Genomic DNA, 25,752 nt, shown 5'->3' with positions numbered 1-25,752 from the left:
TTGTGTAAAAAAAAAAAAAATATTTTTTTTTTTTTGTCATTTTCCAAAAACTTGTGGTAAAAAAAATAAATTCTTCTATTGACTCAACATGCTTCTCAGCAAATAGTTTGTTGTGTCTACTTTCCAAAAAGGGGTCGTTATGGAAAGTCTGTCCTGAGCAGCAAACCTGCTATAGGGCAATTAGGTTCTAACTTCAGCTTGTTTATTTAAGCTTTGACAAAAAAAAAAAACTGATTAGTTTTTATGAACATCTGCACCAAATTTTGCATGCTCCAGGTTTAGTAAATTATCCCCAGTGAGTGCATGTGGAGAGGGACAGGGAAAGGTGGGAAAAAGCTGAGTTGTGTAGTCCAACAGACAGGGCTGACAACTCTGCTTGGCATTTCAGTTCACAAAATGCAGTGGTCAGTCCAAGTATTGCAGAACGTTTAAAGGTAGAAAACATGGAGAGGTGTGCTACAGGCATGCAAATATTTATTGGTATATTCATAACTCATTAAAACAATACTACCTTCTACTTGAAAAGTAATCAAATTAAAAACACTTACCATTGACAAATTTGCTGGTACCCTTGCAAGTCACTATCTCATGTATACCTGCATGTCTTTGGTATGCCATAGAGCAAGGCAAAGAAAATGTGAAAAGCGATAAATGATTGCCTATTCTACAAAGATATTTAAATGCCCTGGACAGACGTATTGGTACCCCTAGAAAAGATTAGTATAACACATCTTCAGTCTTGTAGTTATTCAGTCAGCCTGTTTAAATACTTAAAAAAGTAGTCACTCTGCTGTTTAGTATCATCATGTGCACCACACTGAAGATGTACAATAAAAAGTAATGGAGAGATTTGTCAGGAGATCAGAAAGAAAATTATAGACTAGCATGGTAAAGGCTATAAGACCATCTCCAAGCAGCTTGGTTTTCCCAAGACTTCAGATGCAAATATTAAGAAGTTTAAAGCCTCAGTTTAAATAGTTCCTTAGGATCAAGCTGGTCCAAACTAACTATTTCCTTTACTAATTAGCAGCATCTTTCAGCAGTGTATAAATTGTATGTAGCCATAGCTACATACAATATACAGCTCTATGTTCTGGCAACAATACGAGGACTCCCTGTCTCTTCCTTAGATTGCCAGGATCCTTAGAGGTCTGGATCTTGACATCATTCATTCACCTCTCCAACTCACCCAATCAGAGGAAGCCTTGTATTTTATTCATTAAAATATAAGGCTTCCTATGAATGACTGAGCAGCACTAAGCCTGATCTGATTTTGTGCCAGGGACTGGGCAGGATGTCCTCATACCGTGGCCAGAATACAGAGCTGTATATTGTGTGTAGCATCAGCTACATACAGTTTATACAGCACTGACAGTCGTTGCATCGATTAGTAAAGGAAATATTTTGTTTGGGCCAACTTGGCCCAAACAAACTATTTAAAATCCTAGTTTTCATGGAGTTAGGCTGTGGGGTCTATGGGAGTGTAGCTTACCTCCCTAGACATAGCAGCAAGAGGAACCTGTTCCCCAGATTGAACAGAAGGATAGTGTGAATGTTATACAAAGAGGCAAGGAAAATGTACAAAGAGATACAAGCTGCATTCCAAGGTTAACATATGTCAATGTCCGATTGCACCATTTGCTGCTTTTTGAGTGACAGTAGGCTCAAAGGAAGATGACGCAGGAGGACTGCACTGTAAAAAGAAAAACATAAAATGCCAAACTGGAATTTGCTAAAATGCAGGTTAACAAGCTACAGTGCTTTTGCTAGAATGTCCTCTCGACATATGACATAAAATTGGAGATTTTTGACAAATCCGCTCTATATTCAAAGATGGAAAAAAGTGAAACCTTCAAAGAAAAGGGTACCATACCCACTATGAAATATGAAGGAGGCGTGATTACATTTTTGGGCAGTTGTGCTGCATCTGGTGTGGGGTACCTTTTGAATCTCTGCAAGGCACAATGAAATCACAAGGATATCAAGGAATTCTGGAGTGAAACGTACTGTCCAGTGTCAGAAGAATTTGTCTAAGTCACAGTTCTTTGGTCCTCCAGCAGAATGATCCAGAACACTCAGCTAAAAGCAACCAAGAATGGCTGAGAACAAAACATTGGTCTATTCTGGAGTGACCTTCTATGAGCCCTCATCTGATTTCTGTGGAAAGAAATTAAACAGCTGAAACAGTTTGTTTAAGAAAAGTGGGCCCAACTACAGAAATCGCTTGCAATTATTAAATCAAAATCAAAGTTTGATTATTTTTTTATATGAAATATGAAACAAACAGTAGTGCACGCCAGTTATTTTAATTTTGAGAAATTTTTTTTTTTTTATAGAGTACCAACAAATTTGCAAACACTTACATGTTATTTTCTCTTTTAACTTTGCGCTAACATATACTTTAACCAAACACAGTACACCAATATTATGTGTGGGAATCTGTGTGGGAATCCATTAGATTGGTCAAGGTCCAGGAATGGGTGTTTGGCCACCGCTGAATTTTATTCTGATATGAAGCTAAAATTCCCATTTACTGGCCATGTATGCATACTCTAAAACCAAGGCTCCCCCACACAGAAGACTATAGGCAAATCAATATAGTCTTAGAATGTGACCAAAGCAATATTTGTAACCAAGTGCAGATAAAAATGAATAATCCAAGAACTGAAAATCATAATGAATTAAAAACACTGATTCGTTCAGACTGAAAATATACAGCAATTGGATATATAGTGCTCAGTATAAATGAGTACACCCCTTTTTGAAAAGTAAGATTTTAATCAATATCTCAATGAATACAAGAGCAATTTCCAAAATTTTGACAACCTTTCTATAGAACATTTGTTTAGCTCATTACATGAAAGTAAGGTTAATAATATAACTTCAAGTACAAAACCTTCAGTTTTACTCAAATTAATTGATTCAAAAATGAGCACACCCAACAACAAAAACTACTACATCTAGTAATTTGTATGACCTCCAGGATTTGTAAGGCCAGCACCAAGTCTTCTAGGCATGGAATGAACAAGTTGGCGGCATTTTGCAACATCTATTTTTTTCCATTCTTCAAGAACGACCTCTTTTCGAGCCTGGATGCTGGATGGAGAGTGATACTCAACTTATCTCTTAAGAATTCCGCATAGGTATTCGATTGGGTTCAGATCAGGAGACATACTTGGCCATTGAATCACTTTCACCCTGTTCTTCTTCAGAAATGCAATAGTGGCCTTAGATGTGTGTTTTGGATCCTCGTCATGTTGGAAAAGTGCACGACGACCAAGGGCATGGAGTGATGGTAGCATCTTCTCTTTCAATATAGAGCAGTACATCTCTGAATTCATGATACCATCAATGAAATGCAGATACCCAACACCAGCAGCACTTATACAGCCCCACAGAAGGACACTGCCACCACCATGTTTCGCTGTAGGCACCATGCATTTTTCTTTGTACTCCACACCTTTTCGACTCCATACAATTTTGAAGCCTTCCGTTCCAAAAACATTTATCTTGGTCTCATCACTCAAGAGTACAGAGTCCCAGTAGTTGTCTTCTTTTTAACATGGGCCCTGGCAAATTCTAGGAGAGGATTCCTTCATGGCTGACACCATGCATGCCATTCCTCTGCAGTGTACACCGTATTGTGTCACGGGAAACAAAATCCCAGTTTGCCTTTCTACTTTTTTAGCTAACTGCAGTGAAATTGCATGGAGATTTTCTTCAACCCTTCTCATCAGGAGACGCTCTTGTCGAGATGTTAACCTCTGTGTATGGCCTGGACGTCTCTGTGAGATGGTTGCAGTTCCATATTTGTTATATTTCTTGTATCACTTTTACTACAGTATTCTGACTGATTAGTAAAGCTTTGCTGATCTTCTTGTAACCTTCACCTTTCTTGTGTAAAGAAATTATTTTCTTTCTCAGGTCTTGTGACATTTCTCTTCCATGTGGTGCCATTGCTGACAGCATGAAATGGGAAGGGGCTTACTTTAAGTAATGTCCTTTTATAATCAACTGTCTGCTGGACACCTGTTTAATGAATAATTAGACTCACTTGTACTTGAATTCTTGTTAATTAGGTTTTTATTGTCTAAAATTTAGCTTTGCTCTTAAGACTTTCATTGGGGTGTATTCATTTTTGCAACATAGTCTTGAATAAATTTGTTAGCAAAAAATACTTTTTTTGTGGGTGCAAATGAACAAATCTTGCTTGCAATCAATGGCCCACATTTGTGGGAGTATTTTGCAGTATAGTGTCCCATAGAAAATTTTGATTATGAACGGAAAGTAAAGGTTTTCTGACAAATCTGTTGCGGTGTACTCATTTATGCTGAGCACTGCATATTGGAGTTCTCTGAATGTTTAACATTTTGGGCATTTTATTGACAGACAGATATGAATTAATAAATAGAAGTACAACCACAAATTTAAAATGAAGAGATATTTAATTTCCATTGTAATATTCATCATTCCCATCAATGGCTCTTCAAGAATGAGTATGTGCCAGAGAGGTTAGAAGACATAGTAATAAAATGTCCTTAGTGACATAGTGGTTATATCCCACAAGGCTAGTAAAAATATTAGTGAACTGCTGCTGCATGGTAGCCAGAAGAATATCTCAGCTGGCTTTGAAACAATGACTTAGCACCCTCTTTTGAATATAACAGCTAATGGCATCACTGTTTTACTAAGGAACAAATAAAGGACATAAGCCCCTGGCCCACTCAGACGTTTGTACGTATTGAATTGGTCAGAAAGTAAAAGAAATAATATCTCAGCATGCTGCTGCCATATTGGGGAAAGTATCAAGGTTGCTTGAAATAATGAAATGTGTGTGATCATCATATTTGTTTGGCCAGATAAATAAAAACATGAATGTGTGAAGATGTCTATAAACCAATCCTTGTGTACTAACAGTAAATACCTAAGAATTCACTCACCGCTTGGTGTAATGGTGCAGTTTAGTGCAGCTTCATACTACCCGCAAACTGCTTGTTGTTGCGCCATTGTTTCCTTTGATACCAATCACGTAAATGTAGTTTCATGCAGTGCAGTTAGTAAAACCTCTGTCAACAGCACCTCTTTAACAGGGATACATCATTCATCATGAAAAAAGCACTTAATATATATTTACCATGTGCTGGAACAGCCAAAATAGGAAGTATCCCTCCTCTGAGAAGAAAAGAAACAGCAAGTATATACTAAGTTGCATTTTCAAAAATACCCCAACACAATTAATTGCACTGCAAAATGTACAGAACTCATTTCAAAACACATTTTACGCATAACGGTCAGGGTTCACTTGCCTTTAAAGTAGAATGATGTCCAAGCTATAGACATTCAAGTATTTAAATATTCCTGAGGCCCTTGCACACAGTGCATCTAGCTCCAGTGTGTGCAGTTCTAAAATTTTAGTGTGTCCGGGAGGTACATGTGCAGCATCTATCTCCTCCACTTGCAGCCTGTCAAAGTCTATGGCAAGCTGAAATACACTGCAGCTGGACAGGGCTGGATGCTGTTCTGAGCCTGTACCTTTGTTTAGGGTCCTATGTGTTCAGGAATGAATGCCTGGAAAGCAGGAATCTGATAGGCTTCAGGCCATTTGGCTGGATGGTGCACCTGTGCCTACTGGCACACTAAAACAACAAAATTGCATGCGCAAGAGATAGATGCTTCATGTGCAAGGGGCCTTAGGAATGCGTAAACAACCCTCAATTACTTCTGTAGCTGCATGTACTGTGGAATAATTCATTTTCATGTCTATTACAGCAGATCAACTCCTCTTGTTCTTCCATGCCAGCAGTTCGTTAACAGCCTGCTAACCTTTTAGCCTTTAGTGTAATTATAAACTAGAAGATAGAGTAACTCTCCAACAGGAACACAGACAAGGAAAAGCTAAAACCGAGTCATAATTTTGTTTCAATTCCCCTGTTGTAGATTTTTCCTCACTTCCTCTCTGACAAAACTATTGCCAGCAGGACAGAAAGTGAGGGTAAATCTCTTTATCAGAACCCCATGTAGTTGTAAAAACCTGGCAGGAATTCTTATTCTTCCGTACTCTATCCAAAACTGGAGAAAAAATTGTAGCTTGACATACATTTTAAATGACCCTAATTTATCTTATCTGTGAACTTTAAGAATTAATTACTCCTAGTGTCTGCATCTGCAAAGGTCAGTGAGGGTCTATGGTAAAGCTCATCTACTACTTCTTAAGAATGTCTTGGAAAAAGTTAGTGATTGGTTTGGAAACAATGGTATGAGACTATATTATTTTTGAGTTGCAAGCAGGGGCAGTTTCATACAATCTTGTGAGGTTTAATTTATGGTGTTAGCCTAATGCATGAAATAAGTAATGGTGTTAGGCTAATGCATGAAATAAGTAATGCTGTCTCATCCAAGCTTATCTTCTTGCAAAATTATACAGTAATTTATTTAACAAATCATTAGATATATACTGTGTATGCATTTATTTAGACTGGCTTTATTAGCAATATCATTGACTACATTTCTTTTTTTTTTTTTTTCAGTTCTCATTATGAAACAGAACTAAAGAAGGATAAAAAACGCAGTTCCTCTGGAAATCTGAAAGAGAGGGAATCCCCTGAAAATAAATACACGCCATTAAGAATACCTCATCTACTACAGAAAAATACAGCAAAAGCGGTACGTCAGAGGCCTAAGACTTTTCTGTGCCATTTCTGACCCTCTTTCATGGTTAGAGTGAAATACACAAAAGTTTTATACAGACATTTCATTTGTAATGAGCCTCCTTTGAGCTGGGTTTACCAGTCATTGAAAGTAGCTCAAGCAGCACTGCAGATAAAATTTAGAGCTAATGTAGACAGGTGTCCAGTGCAGTGGTTTCCTTTTGGAGGCAATGTTGTTCACCAATACTTTTGCTTATGAAATGCAGTGTTTAACAAGACGTCAGTTCAAATGCACCTTAGTAGGACATGCTGCGTCCAAAGAGATGCAACATGAACCAGGTCAACCACAGTCTCTAAACTGTGGTCCATAACCTACATTAAAGTCAACGGGAAATTACTGATCTGGGTTTCATATGTGTCTTAAACACACATCAACAGGAAGACAGCAGTGTACATGACCGGATTTTGTAGCAGAAACTATATGGTAGACAGAACCTCAATACTGTTGCATGAGCAGCTGGATAAGTCAGTAAAATGAGACATTTGTCTATTTCTTTTTTGTTTACAAACTTTTTTTTAAAAAGGAATAAACTGCAAAAGCAGCATAACAGCATAAAGTATAGTATACAACATAAAAAAGGCACATATGTAATAATCATTCCAATAAAGTACAATCATGTAAGACATAAAAATTAAGTACATGAACAAGGTAGGCAGAGCAATAAGGCTACCAACAGAGGAACACTATCAATTAAATCATGAATATCCATCAGACAATAAATGTCGATAAGTTTTCCAAACATCCCATTTTCTGTCGAATAAGTGCATCCAATCTAGTAACGTATAATGAATACGTTCCATGAGCATCACCACATCGACTCTTCGTAGAACTGAGGCCAATGGCACTGAGGCCAATGAAGGGCAATGGCCCATAGGGTTGAGATACGGATGGTGTGAATTTAGCCTCATAGCCTCAGTCTGTATTCCCAAGATAGGGGCTCTCAGTAAGCAAATCTGCACAGACAAATGCACCGGGGCATCTGCCACAGCAGAGGCCACTTTAGAAATTTTACGCCACACCAAAGAAAGGCAGGGACAGGCCCAAAATATATGCAGAAGGGTACCAGCAAGTCCACAACCCCAGAAGCAGAGGTGGGACATCCCCAGAAAAACATTTGTATATTTCATAGTAGTCAGCTGATTATATAAAAGGCTATTGAAGCCTTGAGCACTTGAGTGATTTCATGGTAAAGGGTATAGTGCACACTCATAAAAGGGTTAATGGTTACTTGGTTGCTGCCGATCACTTTGCACATCTTTTGCCGTTCCTAGTTTCTGCTACTGTTCTTGCTATTGCAGTTCCTGTTCGCAGGATTGAGTTGCATACATTTGAATTCTTCATTCCCTAGTGGGGAGTTCAGATCTCACTCACATTTCCTGTACCACTGGCCCCAATCGTTATTATTTACTATTTGCAGATTAATTATTTATCAATGAGTAACTGCTCATTCCAATGAAGAGCCCACTGTGGTTGCTTTCTGTTTACCAGGCATTTGACAACCTGCAAAAGATAAATGCAGCTTAAAATCTTTATCTGTATTGCCCCCTACACCTGCTGTGTGGTGACATTATATATGTGGTGACATTATATATGTGGTGACATTATAAATAAGCTATACAGTACCTGCAGGGTGAATGCAAAGAATAGAGGCAGGCAAGTATACCTAGCTACACCTAGATAGTAAGGGATGTAGAAAATACAAATAAGCAAAGCACATATAGAAAACATTCAAATTAAATTAGCAATACAATATAAAATAATAAATGCAATGTGAACCTATTCCATGGATTAAAACATTTGTTTCAGTTAAAAGTAGGTATGAGTACATTTGACACAATTATATTTCATCTTATTTATGGATGAACTGAGAACTCCAGCAGGATAATACTGTGCTAGCAAAATCTCTATTTTATTGTCCTCTTGCTTCTTCCACCTCTACAATAAGCTTTATATAGCTCTAATAATGTTGATTTGTTTGCACAGAATGCACATAATAAAGTGGATGAAAATGTGAGACCTGCTGTGAATGAGGCAGACAGCACCACTCATAACAAGTATGTTAAACTAGATGTAAACTGTTAAGTCCAAAATGTGTAATTAAAGTTCTGTAATAAATTGTACTGCATGGTGGTCCCAAAGTCACAGTGCTATTCGGGTGTGAGGATTACATCTGAAAAAAGGTTACTCACTGATAATTAGCCTAATGCAACGAAGGGACACTAAACTGTGGTTAAAAAGAAAAACATATTTAATAATATATTTGTAACTCAAAAAAGTACTTTCTTCAAATCTCCCAATTTTTATTTGTTTATTTTGCTGCTGTGATCCAACTTCCTTTTAGAGGGTGGCTATGTCCATTCTCCTTCGTCCCACTGTATGTAGGAATATAGCTACCTTTTCTTCCGTGCTTCTGAGATGGATTTTTGGCTTTGTGTGTGCATAGAGCTGATCACATGACTGCAACTAACAAGCACTGATTGTTCCAAACAGAGGTGAGGGGGGAGTGAGGCTCAGCATCTTACAGAGGAGTTTACAAGGAGGCAGAAGAACCCAGTAAGAGACCATTTCATTAAAAATGGATTACAGGGCTATTAGGTAGTGGATGTGTATGGAGAATAAGGATATAATTTACATAAATGTGTGAAAAAGGGAATACATTTTGTTACATGGTAAAACCTTCAAATCATTTATTAGCTGAACCAAGCATTTGGTGGAATTGTCCGTAGAAAAAACTTGGCTGACCCTAACTATAGCTTCTCATTGTCTTTGCTATGAACATCTCTGACCACAGAGTGCTATGAGAGCTTCAGAGACCATAGAGTGGCTGTGTTGTTTGCCATTGCTCTGCTTAGAGACATTTGCACCTGAGAAGGTCTGTCCTTTAAATAGTTTACAGCAGGATTCTAATCACAACTTTTAATTTGTAGGATACAGTGTGGAGGGCTTGGAAACTGTGAAATGTTCATTGCTGTCTTTGGTACTATTGGAGAGAATGGCCTTAACGTTCTGTCCAAGAGATGATGATGATGATGGCCAAGACTGGAAGGGAAATCTCTTCTTTTTCAGGTGTTTTAGTGTCCATATCCTCTTCTTCTTTTTTTTTTTTTTTTTTTTTTTACAGACATTAGGACAGAAAATTTACTTCTGAAATTCAGATCCAATTTCTCTAGACAGCTGCAAAGAACAGTTGAGGTTCTTTCCCTTCCCCTCTGTCCAAAGCTAAACGAAAATGTTTGGACTGGAGTACCAATTTAACACTACAGAGAAATAGCAGTGGGGCAGTCTTCTGGAGTTCAACTTAAAGGCACATTTACGTTGTGTTTCTGCTGTTTACAACATAAATCGTAAATGTATATTTTTTTTCTTTTCAGACTGAGTTCACAAACCCTTAACCTAGAACATGAGGTGTGTATGCAAAAGGACCTTACTTTCCTTGCAATGTGATTAAGAATGGTCTGGCATTATGCTTTTGTTTTAATTCTTTTACTAATTCTTGTTGATGTTGACTGTAAACGTGGCCATGACTTGAGATGTTCAAAATGTTTGGTCATATTATGTCACAGGTGGAGCATTTTGGGAGAGTGCACATTAAATAAGCAGTTCTACTTTTGACCAAACATGTATGCCAAAATATTCCTACAGGCTGTAAACTTTCAGATGATCTCTTGGTGAAGAGATTACAAATCACAAATATTTTACATGGATATAGACCACATATCCTATACTTGTGTAGTTTACATGTGTACACTGGTAAGAGTATTTATGGTAATAGACATTTATTGGGGTAGATTTACTAAAACTGCTGAGTGCAAAATCTGGTTACGTTCTGGATGGTATCCAATCAGCTTCCTTCTTCCTTTTTTTTTTTTTCCTTCTCAAAGCTTAATTGAACAAGCTGAAGTTGGAAGCTGATTGGCTACCATGCACATCTGCACCAGATTTTGCACTCTCCAGTTTTAGTAAATCCACTCCATTGTCTTCTGCGCATGCACTGCTTTTAACCCGAGTCTCTTCATTTAAAAAGCTCATGCTTAAAAGGAGTTCTTAAGTGGAACTGTGCCATTTTAGGTTTAGGGATACTGAATCATAATTTGATCATCTGTCAAGATTTTATTGCTGTTGGTGACCCTGGAAAAGTCCCTCCCCCTTCACTTACCATGACATCCAGGGATTGGCTGCCCAATGTGATGGAAATTTACACTGAGAGCAGTCATGCCAACCCAAAGACGCAGCAGACCAATGTTTCTGTAACAGTTTTATGTGTGTACAATGGCTCGATAAAACAACAAATGCTTGGTCAGGGAAAATGTTCAAATGTAAGTATTTTGGCAGTATAATTAGCTGTTTTCACTTTAAATGGTGAGTCCACCCAAAAGTCTTGTTATAGGTAAAACCTGGTTTCTTATGTCTTTGACATGTATGTCTCCCCCAATTATTGACTTTGCTCCTTCATAATGGCCACGTCCAGTGTACAAACAGAAAGATATAAGGAATTGTCAGGTGGTAAATCTCTCCATCATCTACTGAAACAGAAATATCAGTTGTGCATGGACTGTGATTTTAACAAAGATGGTCAATTCCATCATGATTGCAGAACAAACTAAAATTACTCTTCTGGGGAACAAAAACTGTCATCTACTTGCTGGGATGACAAGCATTTACAACGAATGTTAACAAAGGTTAACTTCTTCTGACAGCTCAGTTATAATGCATCCATTTTGAACATCTTATGATGCGACATGTGAAAATTAGATTTGTTTCTCTCATTAGGATCAAGACAGTGAAAAAAAGATCCTTCAGATGTGCCAGCTTTGCCGAGAAGAGTCCAGCATATTACTTACCAAGGTACATTTTTTTATACTGTATTTAGTTATCTGTGGCAGTGCGTGATAATTGATAAATATATTTTTACCACACCATCACCATATTTAAATTCAGAGTCTAGCCAATCGCATGACAAATTACTGAAATATTACTGTAGTATTAATGAACCAAAAGCTTCAAAAGCAAAAAAAGTGAAAATTGCTAGAGTGAGCAACAAAACTTTTTTTGGTGATTTTTCTACTGCAAGATTGAATTAGAAATGTAAAGCTGACAAATAATTGGTTCCTACGAACTAGATAGATGGCTTTATTTACCTTTGCTGGCCATAAATACAGTGGTTTTCTGGCAAAAACAACTAAACAAGACATGGCAACTTTACCACCAACAATTTATATTTCTGTCTATGTATTATTTTATGATTAGCATTGAGATGTGTATTTATATACAATTGATATACAATCTTTGCTGAAAAATAGGAAAGATTGTGTTTGAAAGTTAATAAACCCCTTCCCGACACCGCCTCTCAGTCCTTTAAGAGGTTTTAAATGCTGGGAGGCGGAGGTGGGCATTCAAATCATGTGACCGCTGTGATTGGCAGTCACATGATCGGAAAGCTCCTGAACGCAAATATGCACTGGGAGCTTTCCAGTACCTGAACCCGGTAACAGTGCGGCAAGCGTGCTCTCAGAAAACAGGAAAATGTTTACATAGGGACAAATATATGCGGCATCTCAGAGTTGAAGCCCACGCACCGATAGGCCGCATATATGCGTACCTGCGCCAGGAACTGGTTAATAGTATCCAAAAGTAATCCTAAGGCTCCTTTCACATGGGACGGACTCCATTTTGATCATCAGAGATTTATCCGCTGATCCCTGGCGAGCCTTCTCTGCTCTATAGGCGGCCAGAAGTAGACGGAGGACACATCCTCTTCTCTTTTTTTTTTTTGGCAGACTGTATTGAATTTCAAAAACCAGGTACCTGCTCCCCCCACAAAAGGTGCCAAATATGGCAGTGGAGGGGGGGAGGTGGCAAACAAGCGGAGCTTCCACTTTTTTGCTTTAAAGATGGGTAATCAGGATAACTTTGATCCTTACATCTTTGCTTTATATAACAGGCTACTACTATGATTATCTTGCAAATTCTTATAGTATAATTGTGTTCCATAACACATACTATGGCAAGAGCAGTAGCCCATAGCAACCAGGTTTCAGCTTACACTGATTTTTAATAAAGTTTGGACTGCTAAAGGACACCTGTATTGGGAGTATAGAAGATGCCATTGTTGACCCCCTTTTAAAAATGCTAGTTGGCTGGCTGTTTTTGGTTTTAATGTATGTCACTGAGCTGGAACATGCATGCAGCAGAGTCATTATTGCTGCTCTGTATGCTTATTCCAGGTCTGGGACTCAGAAAGAATTGAAGCTATTGGATGAGCAAGCCAACCAGGCAATAACCATTAAAGGAGACTTCTGTAGCACAGAGAGCAAAAATGTTTGCCCCAGTGCAGGTTTACTTTAAAGGGTTACTGCATGTTGTACACCAACATTGTACTCCAAGCATACAGGTGTACTATTTCTGGAATTCATGTCTGTCTTCCGCTTAATGTGGATCTGTTAAATAAATTTACACAATTCATGTAACAGTAGCGCATGGGTCAGCAAAAAACACATTCTTGCCACAAATGAAGGAAAAAAATATTACTCCTGAACTCCCGCATATAACCTAAAAGCCTAACTCCCTGCCAACCAATGATGTTGGTGCTGCTTTCTGCATCATTACAGTATGCTTGCAGTGTTGTGACGACACTCATTAGGGAGCAGCTCCATGTAGCCCTGCACTCATAGTATGGCCTTGGTTTTCTGGGTTGAATTATGCTAAGCATCTTTCAACCTGGAAGACTGGAATCTGGAAGATAGTGCTGAAGAGGAGGCAAATATTGCAGCTAGAGATTCTACCGAGTGGTCGTAGAGGTGGTGGGGTCAGCATGCTCCTGTCACCACTGAGCACCTTCCAGGTCCTCCCTAACCCCCCCCCCCCATCCTTCTCCTCCTTCGAGGCCCACTGCATCCGGCTCTTCTCTCCCACCCCTCTGAGGATTGCAGTAATCTATCGGCCTCCTGGACCCGTATCCCGCTTCCTGGACGACTTTGCCACCTGGCTTCCCTTCTTCCTCTCCTCTGAGCTACCGACTATCATCCTTGGGGACTTCAATATCCCCATCAACGTCTACAACCCGGCTACTTTCCAACTCCTCCTCCTAACCTCCTCTTTCGCGCTCACACAGTGCACACAGTCCTCCACCCACACCGATGGGAACACCCTGGACCTTGTTTTCTCCCACCTCTGTACCTGCCACAACTTCACTAACACCCCCTTCCCTCTCTCTCTGACCACCACCTCCTCACGGTCTCCGTCTCTCCATCCTCTAACTCCCCCCCCCAAAGCGTCAAACCATCATTAGCCGTAACCTCCGCAACCTGAACCCGGCCCCCCTCCACTCGGCAGCTGACCGTCTGTACGACAGTATCCTTCTACTGTCATGCCCTGACCTGGCCACTACTGCGTACAACGACTCACTGTCAGCTGCCCTAGATCCCTGGCCCCCTAACCACACGTAACATCAGACCCCGACCGCTTCAACCCTGGCAGAATGACCATACAAAATGTCTCAAACGACGCAGTCGCGCGCTGGAGCGATTATGGCGCAAAACCAGATCCCCTCGAGCGCTCTCCCTCTACAAATCCACCTTCCTCACCTACACCTCCTCCCTCCACACCGCCAAGCAAGCCTACTTCGTAACCCTCATTAACACCCTCTCCACCTGTCTACGCCGGCTCTTCTCCACTTTCAACTCCCTGTTCTCTCCCCCACCACCTCCACTCATTACCTTACCGCCCACGAGATTGCCAATCATTTCCAAAACAAGATTGACGCAATCCGAAAGGACATTGTCAATTCACAATTTACCTCTCCACCTAGCCTCCTTCCCTCCATCACCCCCTCAACTATCTCCTCCTCTAACCTCGCAACCGCACTGCCCCCCACCACACCTAACGTCCCGCACACTATAACCTCCCCAACACTCCTCTCCTTCAGCCCTGCTACCACTGAGGAGGTCACTAAGGTCTTCACAGAAGCCCACCTCACCACTTGCCCCCTGGACCCTATCCCCTCACAACTCCTCCGGTCACCCCCCTCCTCCATCACTCGCTCCCTCACCCACATCTTCAATCTCTCCCTCTCTACTGGCGCATTCCCCTTCCCCCTAAAGCACGCGCACATCACCCCCATACTCAAAAAACCCTCCTTGGACCCCACTGACCCAAACAACCTTAGACCTCTCTCCCTGCTGCCACTCACTTCCAAGCTCCTTGAGCGCTTAGTCTACAATCGCCTAAGTGCCCACCTCACTGACAACAACCTCCTTGATCCACTACAGTCTGGCTTCCGTCCCCTACACTCCACCGAAACCGCCCTAATTAAAATCACTAACTACCTGCTAACCGCCAAAGCTAATGGCCACTACTCAGTCCTCCTACTCCTCGACCTCTCCACGGCCTTCGACACAGTCGACCACCCCCTCCTCCTTACTAAACTACACTCCCTTGGCATCAGGGACTCTTCTCTCTCCTGGTTCTCCTCTTACCTATCCCAACGCTCCTTCAGCGTTACCTATAACGCTGCCACCTCCCCCACTCTGTTGGGGTCCCCCAAGGCTCTGTCCTCGGACCCCTTCTTTTCTCCATCTACACCTCCTCCCTTGGCAAACTGATACACTCCCACGGCTTCAACTATCACCTCTATGCCGATGACACACAAATTTACCTCTCCACCCCTCACCTCACCCCTCACTCTCCATCCGCATCACCCACCTCCTAAACGACATATCCGACTGGATGTCACTTCATTTCCTCAAGTTAAACCTTTCCAAAACCGAGCTCCTAGTTTTCCCCCCATCCTCTCCATTACGACTAATCCCACCCCACACGCCAAAGTCCTAGGTGTCACTCTGGACTCAAACCTTTCCAATCACTATCAAATTCATGCAGGCTCCACCTCCGCAACATCTCCAAGATAAGTATGTTCCTCACCCCAGACACCACTAAACAACTCGTACACTCCCTTATTATCTCGCGCCTAGACTACTGCAACTCCCTTCTCACCGGCCTACCCCAACACACGCTATCCCTGCTCCAGTCATTCCTGAACTCAGCGGCTAGACTCATCCACCTCACCAACCGCTCCACTTCTGCCAATCCCTTCACTGGCTCCCGATTGACCAACTCATTAAATTCAAATTACTAACTCTGACATACAAAGCCATTCATAACGCTGCCCCAAACTACCTCACTGACCTGATACCCAAATACCACCCTACCCGTGCTCTTCGCTCCTCACAAGACCTCCTACTCTCTAGTTCCCTGATCTCCTCCTCCCACGCCCGACTGCAGGACTTCTCCAGGATTTCCCCCATCCTCTGGAACTCCCTACCCCAATCCATCAGACTGTCACCTACCCTCCTCACCTTCAGGCGCACCCTGAAAACCCATCTCTTCAGGGAAGCCTACCCCACCCTCACCTAACAGTCGTTCTCCTCCACTCCTCCTACCACTCCATCCCCCACAGCCACTTCCTCCTGTACCTCAACCCCCTCCCTCCTAGATTGTAAGCTCGAAAGAGCAGGGCCCTCGAACCCCTCGTGTATTGTATTGTTACTGTATTGTCTCATGTACTGTCCCTCCACTTTAATGTACAGCGCTGAGCAAACCTTTTGGCGCTATATAAACACTGTATAATAATAATACTGTTATTTTCAAAATAACAAAAAAAAAAGTTGGGTTTTAGCTCTATAGCACAGTGTTGCCTTCTTTTTATCTTCAGTTATTGTTTCTCAAGTGGTTTCCGTAAATACCACTGTATGTTTCACCTGCATTGATTCTAGATTTTATTGGTTCATTTTACGCCGCCCTCATTCTTTTTCAACGGAAATGGTGGTAATGTGATGCAATAAAGCAATAGCCCTTCAAAGTATTTGAGATGAATAATACTATGCACATGGGTTAGCACTTCTGCCTAGCAGCACAAGGGTCATCAGTTCGAATCCCAACCACGGCACTACCTGGTTGGTGTTTGCATGTTCTTCCTGTGCCTGCGTGGGTTTTTCTCCTTGTACTCTGGTTTCCTCCCACACTCCAAACACACTTTGGTAGGTTAATTGGCTCCTGTATAAATTGGCCTTAATATGTGTATGTATGAATGTGAGTTGGGGAGCTTAGATTGTGAGCTTGAGGGTAACGGAATAATGTGAATGTACAATATACATGTGTAAAGTGCTGCGTAAATTGATGGCACTATATATGTACCTGTAATAAATAAAATTCTTGTTTTCATTTTTAATTTTTTTTTGCATTGCAGAATGAGTGCAAGAACTGTGGTGGGATCTTCTGCTCAACATGCTCATCCAATGAAATCCCACTTCCTTCTTCCATCAATCCAGAGCGAGTCTGTAACCTCTGTCACCAGAGACTGATACAGCAGTATTGTAGCAGTCCATCCTAAAAGAAAACTGTGTAAAAACAATGTATATGACATATGCTGATTTCATGGCATCTGTTGCACACTTCAGTAATTAAAGTCCCTCAAGCAACCAACAATTTCTCATCGATTGAGATCATCTCTAGGCTTCTGAAAAACTGGAATTTGCTTTCACAGGTCTGATAAACCTACTGCCTGTAGCAAAGTTTACCTGTGTAATCCTGGGGAATTTGGGGTTGGCCGCTCAACCTTAATAGGTAATAAACTGGATCTCCTTGTGATAATATTGACACATTTGGACCTGAATGTCCATGTGAATGAGAACAGCAGGCATGCAAAAAAAGAAGAGACAGAAACCACACTGCTTGGATTTTGCACATGTAGCCCTATATAGACCAGATGCAGCAAGCACATTCACTTCTGTCATTTTATAGGCCACAAGTCAGTAGAGCATGCTAGATCTGAGCTGCCAGTGTGTGTTTAACTGCATTGATTTCTGAAATTGACACAAAGTCGGTTTGCAAATAAGGTGCAGTAACTAATGCATTTCTAGACAATGGCAAATATGCTTCCCATGCTTAGCATGTGCAGGACCTAAAGCAGAAAGTCAAGTATAGATAAATATATCACCTTTGAAAAGCTCTTTCATGTGAAAGGTTTTTGGACAGCTATTTTGAATATCCAGATGGGCAGATTTCTAGCCAACTCTATATGTTTAATAAAATAATTGACAGGTCTTGTTCACATCAACACAAAAAAATTGGCTGGCCAATCGGGCAATTAAATTGCATAATAAAATAATGTATTGATGGAAACTGTTTTTTTTTTTTTCATTTTATTATGTATCCGTACAACATTTTGCACCTATTTCTTTGGTAACTGTATAGCTGTTTAAAGATCAGCATGCAATAACACTTTACTTTTGTGTGCTTAGATGAGGCTTTGTGCAGAACTCTGATTACCAGATCTACCATGTAAATATTGCAAAAGCACTGTGTGGTTCCCTGACTGCTACCTGAAGTAAGGAATCCTCTAATACTAGAAAGGCAGGAGAAACACAGGTCATATAATCAGGAGATCAATGTTAGAATATCACAGCAAGACTTCAGGAGTACTCTGTTAAGCTGCTCCATAGTAACAATTTTGGTTTCCATTCTTTATATATTAGTTGCCTGCCTGTCATCTAGATTTAATTGCATACATTCTTTGAATGGCTGACCTGGAACAAGTATACAGATTAAAAGTTCTAACTTTATTTTCTGTGCGTGTTCCAGATTAATAGCCCAGAATGTATTCAAGTTGAAGGATCTGTTAGGCCACTAACATTTTACAGGAGGAGGCCAACAATGTCAGTCTCCAGATTTCTTTTACTAACCCAACAGCCTATCTGTTTGCAAACACCATGTTCAGCCATAGCTTTTTCAAACAAAATAAGCAAGAGGCTGAACTCTTGAGGGGAATGATTGCATAAATTGTGATCCTGGATTTGCTAAAGTAAACCTGTGTTCAAATATGCAATCACGTGCATGGGAATTTGAAAAAATTAATTAATTGAATGTTTGAGGTAAGCACAAGTATATTTAACCGCAGTTCAAAAATTATGGCCTGGGACAACATCACACATGAATAAATCAGGGGATGGGTGGCTGAATGGCTAGTGTCTCCGGGTTGAGCCTAGACACTCATTCACGGAGATCTTGCCTTCAGAGTACACCCTCAAGGGATGTAAAGTGCAGTTGGCTTTAGGTGGACTAACCCTTTAAATACTAGCAAGCTGATGTTCTGATAAAGATAGATAACCATAAAGCTGTGGAAAAATATAACAATCTAATTGTATATTTTGCTTTAGATTTACCATGCAATCTGATGGCTTAAACAATCTATGATTCTAACAATTCTGATTGAGCTGGACTGGATTGAGCTGCTATCTGGATCATCATATCTTCAGAAATCGCTTTAGAGGCTGTACCAGGAACCTGCTGAACCAAAGATTGTAGAGGCTACCTGCAATGTGGTCTTTAGGCACTGGTCTTGTGTTATGTAGATTTTCAGGCGAACAGGTCAAATAGGAATACTTTGATAAACAGTTGGACTCCCTGTTTAGGCATCAGTTTAAATTGACTGGAATAACTCTCTGTTATCTGTTGGTAGAGACTTTGATTTGTGAAACCATGTCAAAATTGATAATATCTTTTTAAAAGGGACCCCTCTTGTGATGGCCCTCTTGGAAGAATCTAAATTTGTGTGTTGCATAGCTCTGATGTATTTTCATATGCTCTAGAGCACTCTGTCTCTATTCCTGGGACAAACACAGAAGTTATTGTTAAAGAACGTAATCATTAACCTTTTAAAGTGAGACATCTCTTTGGTCATGCACTTGACAATGGCATTTCAGATTGTCCTGGTTCTCCCACCATGTGCTTGCCTCAACACAGAAGATCTATAGATGGGGCAGAAGAACCTATTTTTTTTTTTCAGCCATAGCTGTTATAACTCTAGATCTGGAAGCTGGAACCCTACTTCTATCAATGGGTTAGGGCTTGCCCATCCTATTGGATGATTTAATTGGGATAAATTATCCAATAAATTACCTACAGTCAGACATCTTTTTCAGTTGTCTTTCCCCACTTATCTGGGTTGTTGTATCCAGTGTACATAGACCCTAGCTTCTGGGTCCTCCGTTTCCTACAAAAGTAGGAACCTTTTTCTTTTTTTTTTTTTTTTTTTGGAACACTCCAATTGTATTTTACAAAGCAGTTTGTTGACATAAAGGATGATTGTACACCTTGCGATTCTTAAATATCCTCAACTCTGTCTCCCTTCTGAGGGACTTTTGACCTACAAGGTCAGCCAACATCAGTTCCTTATATCTTAAGAATTAGGAACTGTCTATATTGTTGTTGTGGACTTTACTTATCTTATCGGCTCCCTATTGGTGTTCATCTGGACTGATCCATTCTGTCCAAGCTCCCTCTCCCTGAATTCAGGTGTTAGGCAAGTCCACTTCTTCTTCTTCTTTTTTTTTTTTTTTTCTCAGTTGTAATGTTCCACCTGCATTTTGGTGCACATGGTATTGGTCACTCTTTTCCCTGACTGGGGGCCATATTTCTTAAGTCTCCAAAGATGGCCAAACACTGGTAGGTTTTTCGAGTGAACATTTGTACAATAATATGTTTAATTTTGGAATGATTGGGTTTTACTGGAAGAATATCACATGCACTGTTAGAAATGTGCTAGTTTGAGAAAAATGTTTTCATCCTGCTGACAATTAGAGTGGAACGAATGTTCTTAAAATGGAAAATTTGAATTCTACTATGACCAGCTTAACACAATGTCCGCCTCAGTGCTTTCTTCTTTGTCATCACTTCTCATTTTATTTGGTTCTTATCCATTTAGGTTTCCTTCAGACACTGATTTCTTTTATACTATGTTCAGTAGGATTTCCAACTTGCTTGGATTTCTCAGTGACTTTTGCGTGCCCCTTATTTGGGCTGTTTTAGGACCTACATTGAACTAAGATAATCTACAATTCCCTCAGTGGGTAAAATAAGATTTTTATACTTACCAAAAATCTTTTTCTTAAAGTCCATTGAGGGACATAGGTCCCACCTCTCTGACTTTATTATCTCACTGTACTGTTTGTTCCCAATCTGAACAAAGTCGGTTAGTAGAGGGGTTATACAGGGCTGGTCTTCAATTACTTCTTTTGGTAGTGCACACTAAAATTTTCATGGAGGCTTATGTGTAATGTTAAGATTTCCAGAGGAAAAAAACCAATGGGCTTCCGCCTCCCATAACTAGAGAAAACCACTGAAATGTATGATTATGCAACAACACCAGATTACGTAAATTTACATGTGAGCTCTAAAAGGAGGCATCCAATGTGAAACCCCCCACACTCTACTTTCCTGGACAGTAGTCAGCAGATTGCTCTTCTTTAAGATGTACCTGCACCGTACATGATGATACGAAACACTTACACATCAATATTGGACCAAAATTGAATTGCATGAATTTTTGGTCTGCTTATGCACTGAGCTGAGATGTCATCTGTGCCATCCTGTGATGAATTGGGGTTTCCAGACAGCCATCAATGAATGCCCAAGTTAGTGGAGTGATAAAGGAGTGTATCTTTGATATACTGTAAATGCCTGTGTAAGGGAACCCTAATTTTAGCTCCTGCTGCTGGTAAAACCTAGTTGGAAGATGTAATGACATAGTAGTCAATGACAAACAGAATTATCATTTTGCCTGAAAATCTCTTTTTATGGTGCACAATATCAGTCTTATTGTATGAATCAGAATGTTGCTGACCAAAGAATGTATTATAAATATAGATTTGTAATACTGTATAGAGATGTATATTTGTTGGAAACTGACTATACACTTTCTTATATTGTAATGTTGTTGTGTTTTTTTTTTTTTAATTGAGAGATGTGATGCTGACATCTCAGTTGCTGCTATTTTGGGAGCTGTTGGAAAATTTGCTGTATATATTTATAGTGCAGGACAATGACACAAATTGTATGTGACTTGCAAAAGTATAATAAAAAGGTTTATTTAAATGCTATATAAGAAATGTGTACTTATTTCAATCAATTCAAAGTTACACTGCTGTTGGAGGGTGTTCCAATCATTCTCAGGCAAGTGCTGTTATTTATAATTACTATTTCCAAAAAAAAGTAACCACTTCAGAAGCTTAAATGTAGGAGATATGTCCTATAAACTTTAAAGGGCCCTCTATCCTTGTAGCTGCGTCCCATCCCACACTGCAATTACTGGCTGTCAAAATGTGGCTTTAAATTGATACTTGTATATAGTTCACAACCAGGCCTAGGCTGGGACAAAAAATAGGTCTGGCCATTTTAGACTGAGAAGCCCTAAGCCTGGTGCCCTTCCCTTGGAGCCCAGTATCGGAACACCAGGGCCTGGTCACAAGTGCGCCCTTTTACGAACCTGGTAGTTCCACCACTGGTGTCAGTATTTTTCAAATTTTTTTTAAATTATTTATTTACCTTTTTATTTTTACAATTGTATTTTTTTTTACATTTTAGGAGCCCTATTGGGAGCTCTGGTGAAATATCAGGGTTCTAAACAGACCTCTGATGTTTCACCTTTGGACACAGCCCTCAATCTCCTTCTCTGTAGCCTTAGTTGCACAGAATAAATTGTAAGATTGACAGTTACAAGCATGACTCCCAAAGGCAAGAGACATGATGAGACTTCTAGTTTCGCAATAGCTGGAGGGCCGCCAGTTTGACACTCCTGCTCTATATGCTGCCCCGGGCTCACAGAATGCTGATGTGCCCTATGGCCAGTGCAAGCCTGTCTGCAACGGTCATTGAATAAACTAAGACCGGGTTTCTCAACCATTTTTTTGGTCAAGGCACCCTTCAAAATTCTGCTCAATCTAGGCACCCCATTCTATAATGGAAAAAAACGAAACTAAAAGTTTTATATATCACAGCAACATCCACAAAACATAAGACACCCAATATTAAGTTATTTATTCTTCCAAAGCAAATACACCTTTGCACACTGGTACTGACTAGTATGCTGTCCTACTAATGGTTAGCTGACACCTACCTAACAAAACACATTGAATACAATGAATGTGACTTTGACAAACACAATGAAAGATCTTAGGGGCATATATGTATCAAAGGGAGGAAGGAAGTCTTCACTGGTGTGTTCTTCTGTAAGTTAAACTGGAATGCGGTGCATGGGAAATCTTTATTTTTAACTGCTTCCATGCCACGCTATAGCAGAAAAACAGCTACAGGGTGGCATGGATGCGCAAAATCACGTGTATATATACACAAGATTTTGCAGTTCCAGGTAGGGGAAGGCCATTCGTGGCCTCCTCAGCTGTCAATCACTGGGTCCCGGCAAGTGATTCCCCGCCGGCACCCAGCGATTTCCGAGGATTTTCAACAGGGGAGAGACCTGTATGCAAATAATACAAATATCTCCCCTGTCAGCTCCTGTACACTGCTTTGTATGGCTCTGCGTAGCAGAGCCATACAAAGCAGTATGCTTACAGTGAAACACACACACAGCCCCCACAGTAAAACCGCACACAGTTAACCCTTTGATCGCCCCACATGTTAACCCCTTCCTGCCCAGTGCCATTAGTACAGTGTCAGTGCTTTTTATTAGAACTGATCACTGCACTGGTGTCACTGGGGATGTCAATGACACCAAGTCAGTTCCCCCCAGTGTCAGAATGCCTGTCGCTGATCGCCGCCATTACTAGTAAAAAAATAAAAAATTCCAGTATATATACACCGCCATTTGTAAACACTATAACTTTCAGGTAAACCCATTAATTTACACATATTGAGATTTTTTTTTTTTTTGCAAAGACATGTAGCAGAATAGATTTTGGCCTAAATTTTTTAAATTTTCTTACTGGACATGTTTAATAGCAAAAAGTAAGAAATATAGTGGGTTTTTTTTCAAAATTGTTGGTCTTTTTGCTGGAATACCGACAGCGTTTCAGAGCCTTTAATCCTGCTGCCACCCTGCTACACTCTGGTGCCCAACAGGTGGCTAGTTCAGCACATGGCTGACTGCACAGGGACCACAGTGCCTTAGAATAGATAACTAAACTGTTTTTACCAGAAATATTTACTGCTTGCTTTATAGAGCACCTGTGCCCAGACTATGAACAAAAGGTTTTTACATATTCTTAAAAGCAGTACAAGAGCTTTAAAACAAGCCCTCACTGATGTATGTAGCTTTATGTACTGTAAAGTAATTATCCTCAATTCACAACTGATGTTCTTTAAGATAAAGTGAGTGAAACTTGACTTCAGAATATGTTGATTTTTGCAGCTACATTTTGTTTTCCCTTCACACATATAAAGCTGGCTGAAAATATAGGGGTCTCGTTGTGTGGAACTAAATAACATGCATGATCCTCCATTAACCTGAGAGGCACATCTGCTAGTGCATGTACATTGGCTGACCTTCCTAATACTGCCCATGAAATAAGGAGGGTATATGGTTAAAAGATTCCAGCCTCCCCAATCAGAAGTAATTCCATTCTCTAATATGATCATTTGAACTTCATACTTTCATGCACGAAGAGTACTGTCTTACAGAAAATATATGTGCAGTCACATCTTGATCATAGCATTCCATTGCTTTGCTTTAGTTGACCAGATATACGCTGTATGGAAGTAGTAAATGCCTTCCTTCCGACCTGCCCCTAGGGCCAATAAACCAGCAAGACACAGAAAGTACCTAATGGAAGTGGTCAAATCACAAGAGTAGAACAATAATCTATTTTAATCTGCAAATAACTTTCTCTCATCTAATATTCTGTACAATTAATCTATATACAATGCATGCAGGAACATTTTCTATGGTTTACATGCCATTTATGACTACTAAGAAAGCCCCAGTATAACATCTGAAAAGGTGCCTTTGACCTACTAAGCCTAATCTTTAAAAGTTGTGTTATTCTAAAGTTAGGATAAGCAACAGGTCAATCATAAACTACCTGTTGATTGTGGCCATGCAATCGGTAGATCGTGTCCGCACTATACTGCCTCTCTGTGTATATGTCCGCCATGTACATAGCATCACATACAAACGCCTGGGCTGGATGGTAGAGGCAGATCAGTGGTGGATCACACAGTAAGGACTTTACCTGGATCCTTTGACATAAGCTATGTTCATCCCCCAAGGTTTGGCACACTGACATCACTGTTATGGCAGGGCCTGCTGGGGCTTCCAAACCTTTATCTTTTGGCTCTTTAAGTACTGAAACATCCTCTTTAGGTACAGTCAGTATTTTATTAAGGCAGACTATCACCAGATCCACAGTGGCAACAGATAACTTTTTAAGAAAATCCTTATCAAACAGATTTTAGTCTGAAAAGTGTTTTGAAGGAATACATTTATCAGGAGTTTTCCAATCTCCGAACTCAGCAGGTTAAGTGTAGCATACATTTTTTTTAAAGTTTTGGGGCCTTTGAAGATACCAGATTGGTAACATCACTGGTAGAAAGAATAGGCAATTCAATAATAAATATGGCATGTACAGAGTCAATATGTATCTTTAAAGTGGTTGTAAACCCTTATACAGTTGTGTTCAAAATAATAGCAGTCAGACATCACTAACCGGATCAATCACTGTTTTTGGTAGAAATAATATTTCTACATGGCAAATAATTTACTAGCAGGTGTAGTAGAGTAATAGAAATCCAACAGACCCAACAGTCATGACATGCATGCTGCTGATTCTGTGTAATTGAATCACTAATTGAATGGGGCATGTTCAAAATAATAGCAGTGTGGAGTTCTATTAGTGAGGTCATTCATTCTTTGACAAACAGGTGGCAATTATTGCCCTTATTTAGGGAAGGAAGGCAGCAAATGTTGTACATGCTGGTTACAGTGCATTTCACTATGAAATTCTGAGGAAAATGGGTCGTTCCAGACATTGTTCAGAAGAACAGCGTACCTTGATTAAAAGGTTGATTGGAGAGGAGAAAACATATAAAGAAGTGCAGAAAATGATAGGCTGCTCAGCTAAAATGATCTCAAATGGTTTAAAATGGCAACCAAAACCTGAAAGACATGGAAGAAAGCGAAAAACTACCATTCGAATGGATAAAAGAATAGCCAAAATGGCAAGGACTCAGCCAACAATCAGCTCCAGGAAGATCAAA

The 25,752-nt window shown here is 40.1% G+C and overlaps 1 protein-coding gene across 2 annotated transcripts in view; it reads left to right on the top strand.

The window, feature by feature from the left end:
* The window catches only part of RUFY3 (RUN and FYVE domain containing 3), a 123,767-nt gene extending 102,117 nt beyond the window's left edge, over positions 1 to 21,650 (top strand). For both annotated transcript variants that reach the window (XM_089652300.1, XM_089652301.1), the window contains exons 14-18: positions 6,528 to 6,663; positions 8,692 to 8,762; positions 10,080 to 10,113; positions 11,479 to 11,553; positions 16,952 to 21,650. In XM_089652300.1, the coding sequence (XP_089508426.1) occupies positions 6,528 to 6,663; positions 8,692 to 8,762; positions 10,080 to 10,113; positions 11,479 to 11,553; positions 16,952 to 17,095 (460 nt within the window). In that variant the 3' untranslated portion in view covers positions 17,096 to 21,650. The remainder of the gene's footprint in view (positions 1 to 6,527; positions 6,664 to 8,691; positions 8,763 to 10,079; positions 10,114 to 11,478; positions 11,554 to 16,951) is intronic.
* The last annotated feature ends 4,102 nt before the right edge of the window (positions 21,651 to 25,752 follow it).

This window comes from Staurois parvus, unplaced genomic scaffold (assembly GCF_062004578.1).
Source record: "Staurois parvus isolate SC_StPar_1 unplaced genomic scaffold, SC_StPar_1.0 ptg000679l, whole genome shotgun sequence".
NCBI lineage: Eukaryota > Metazoa > Chordata > Amphibia > Anura > Ranidae > Staurois > Staurois parvus.
This window is presented reverse-complemented; position numbering and strand designations above follow the sequence as displayed.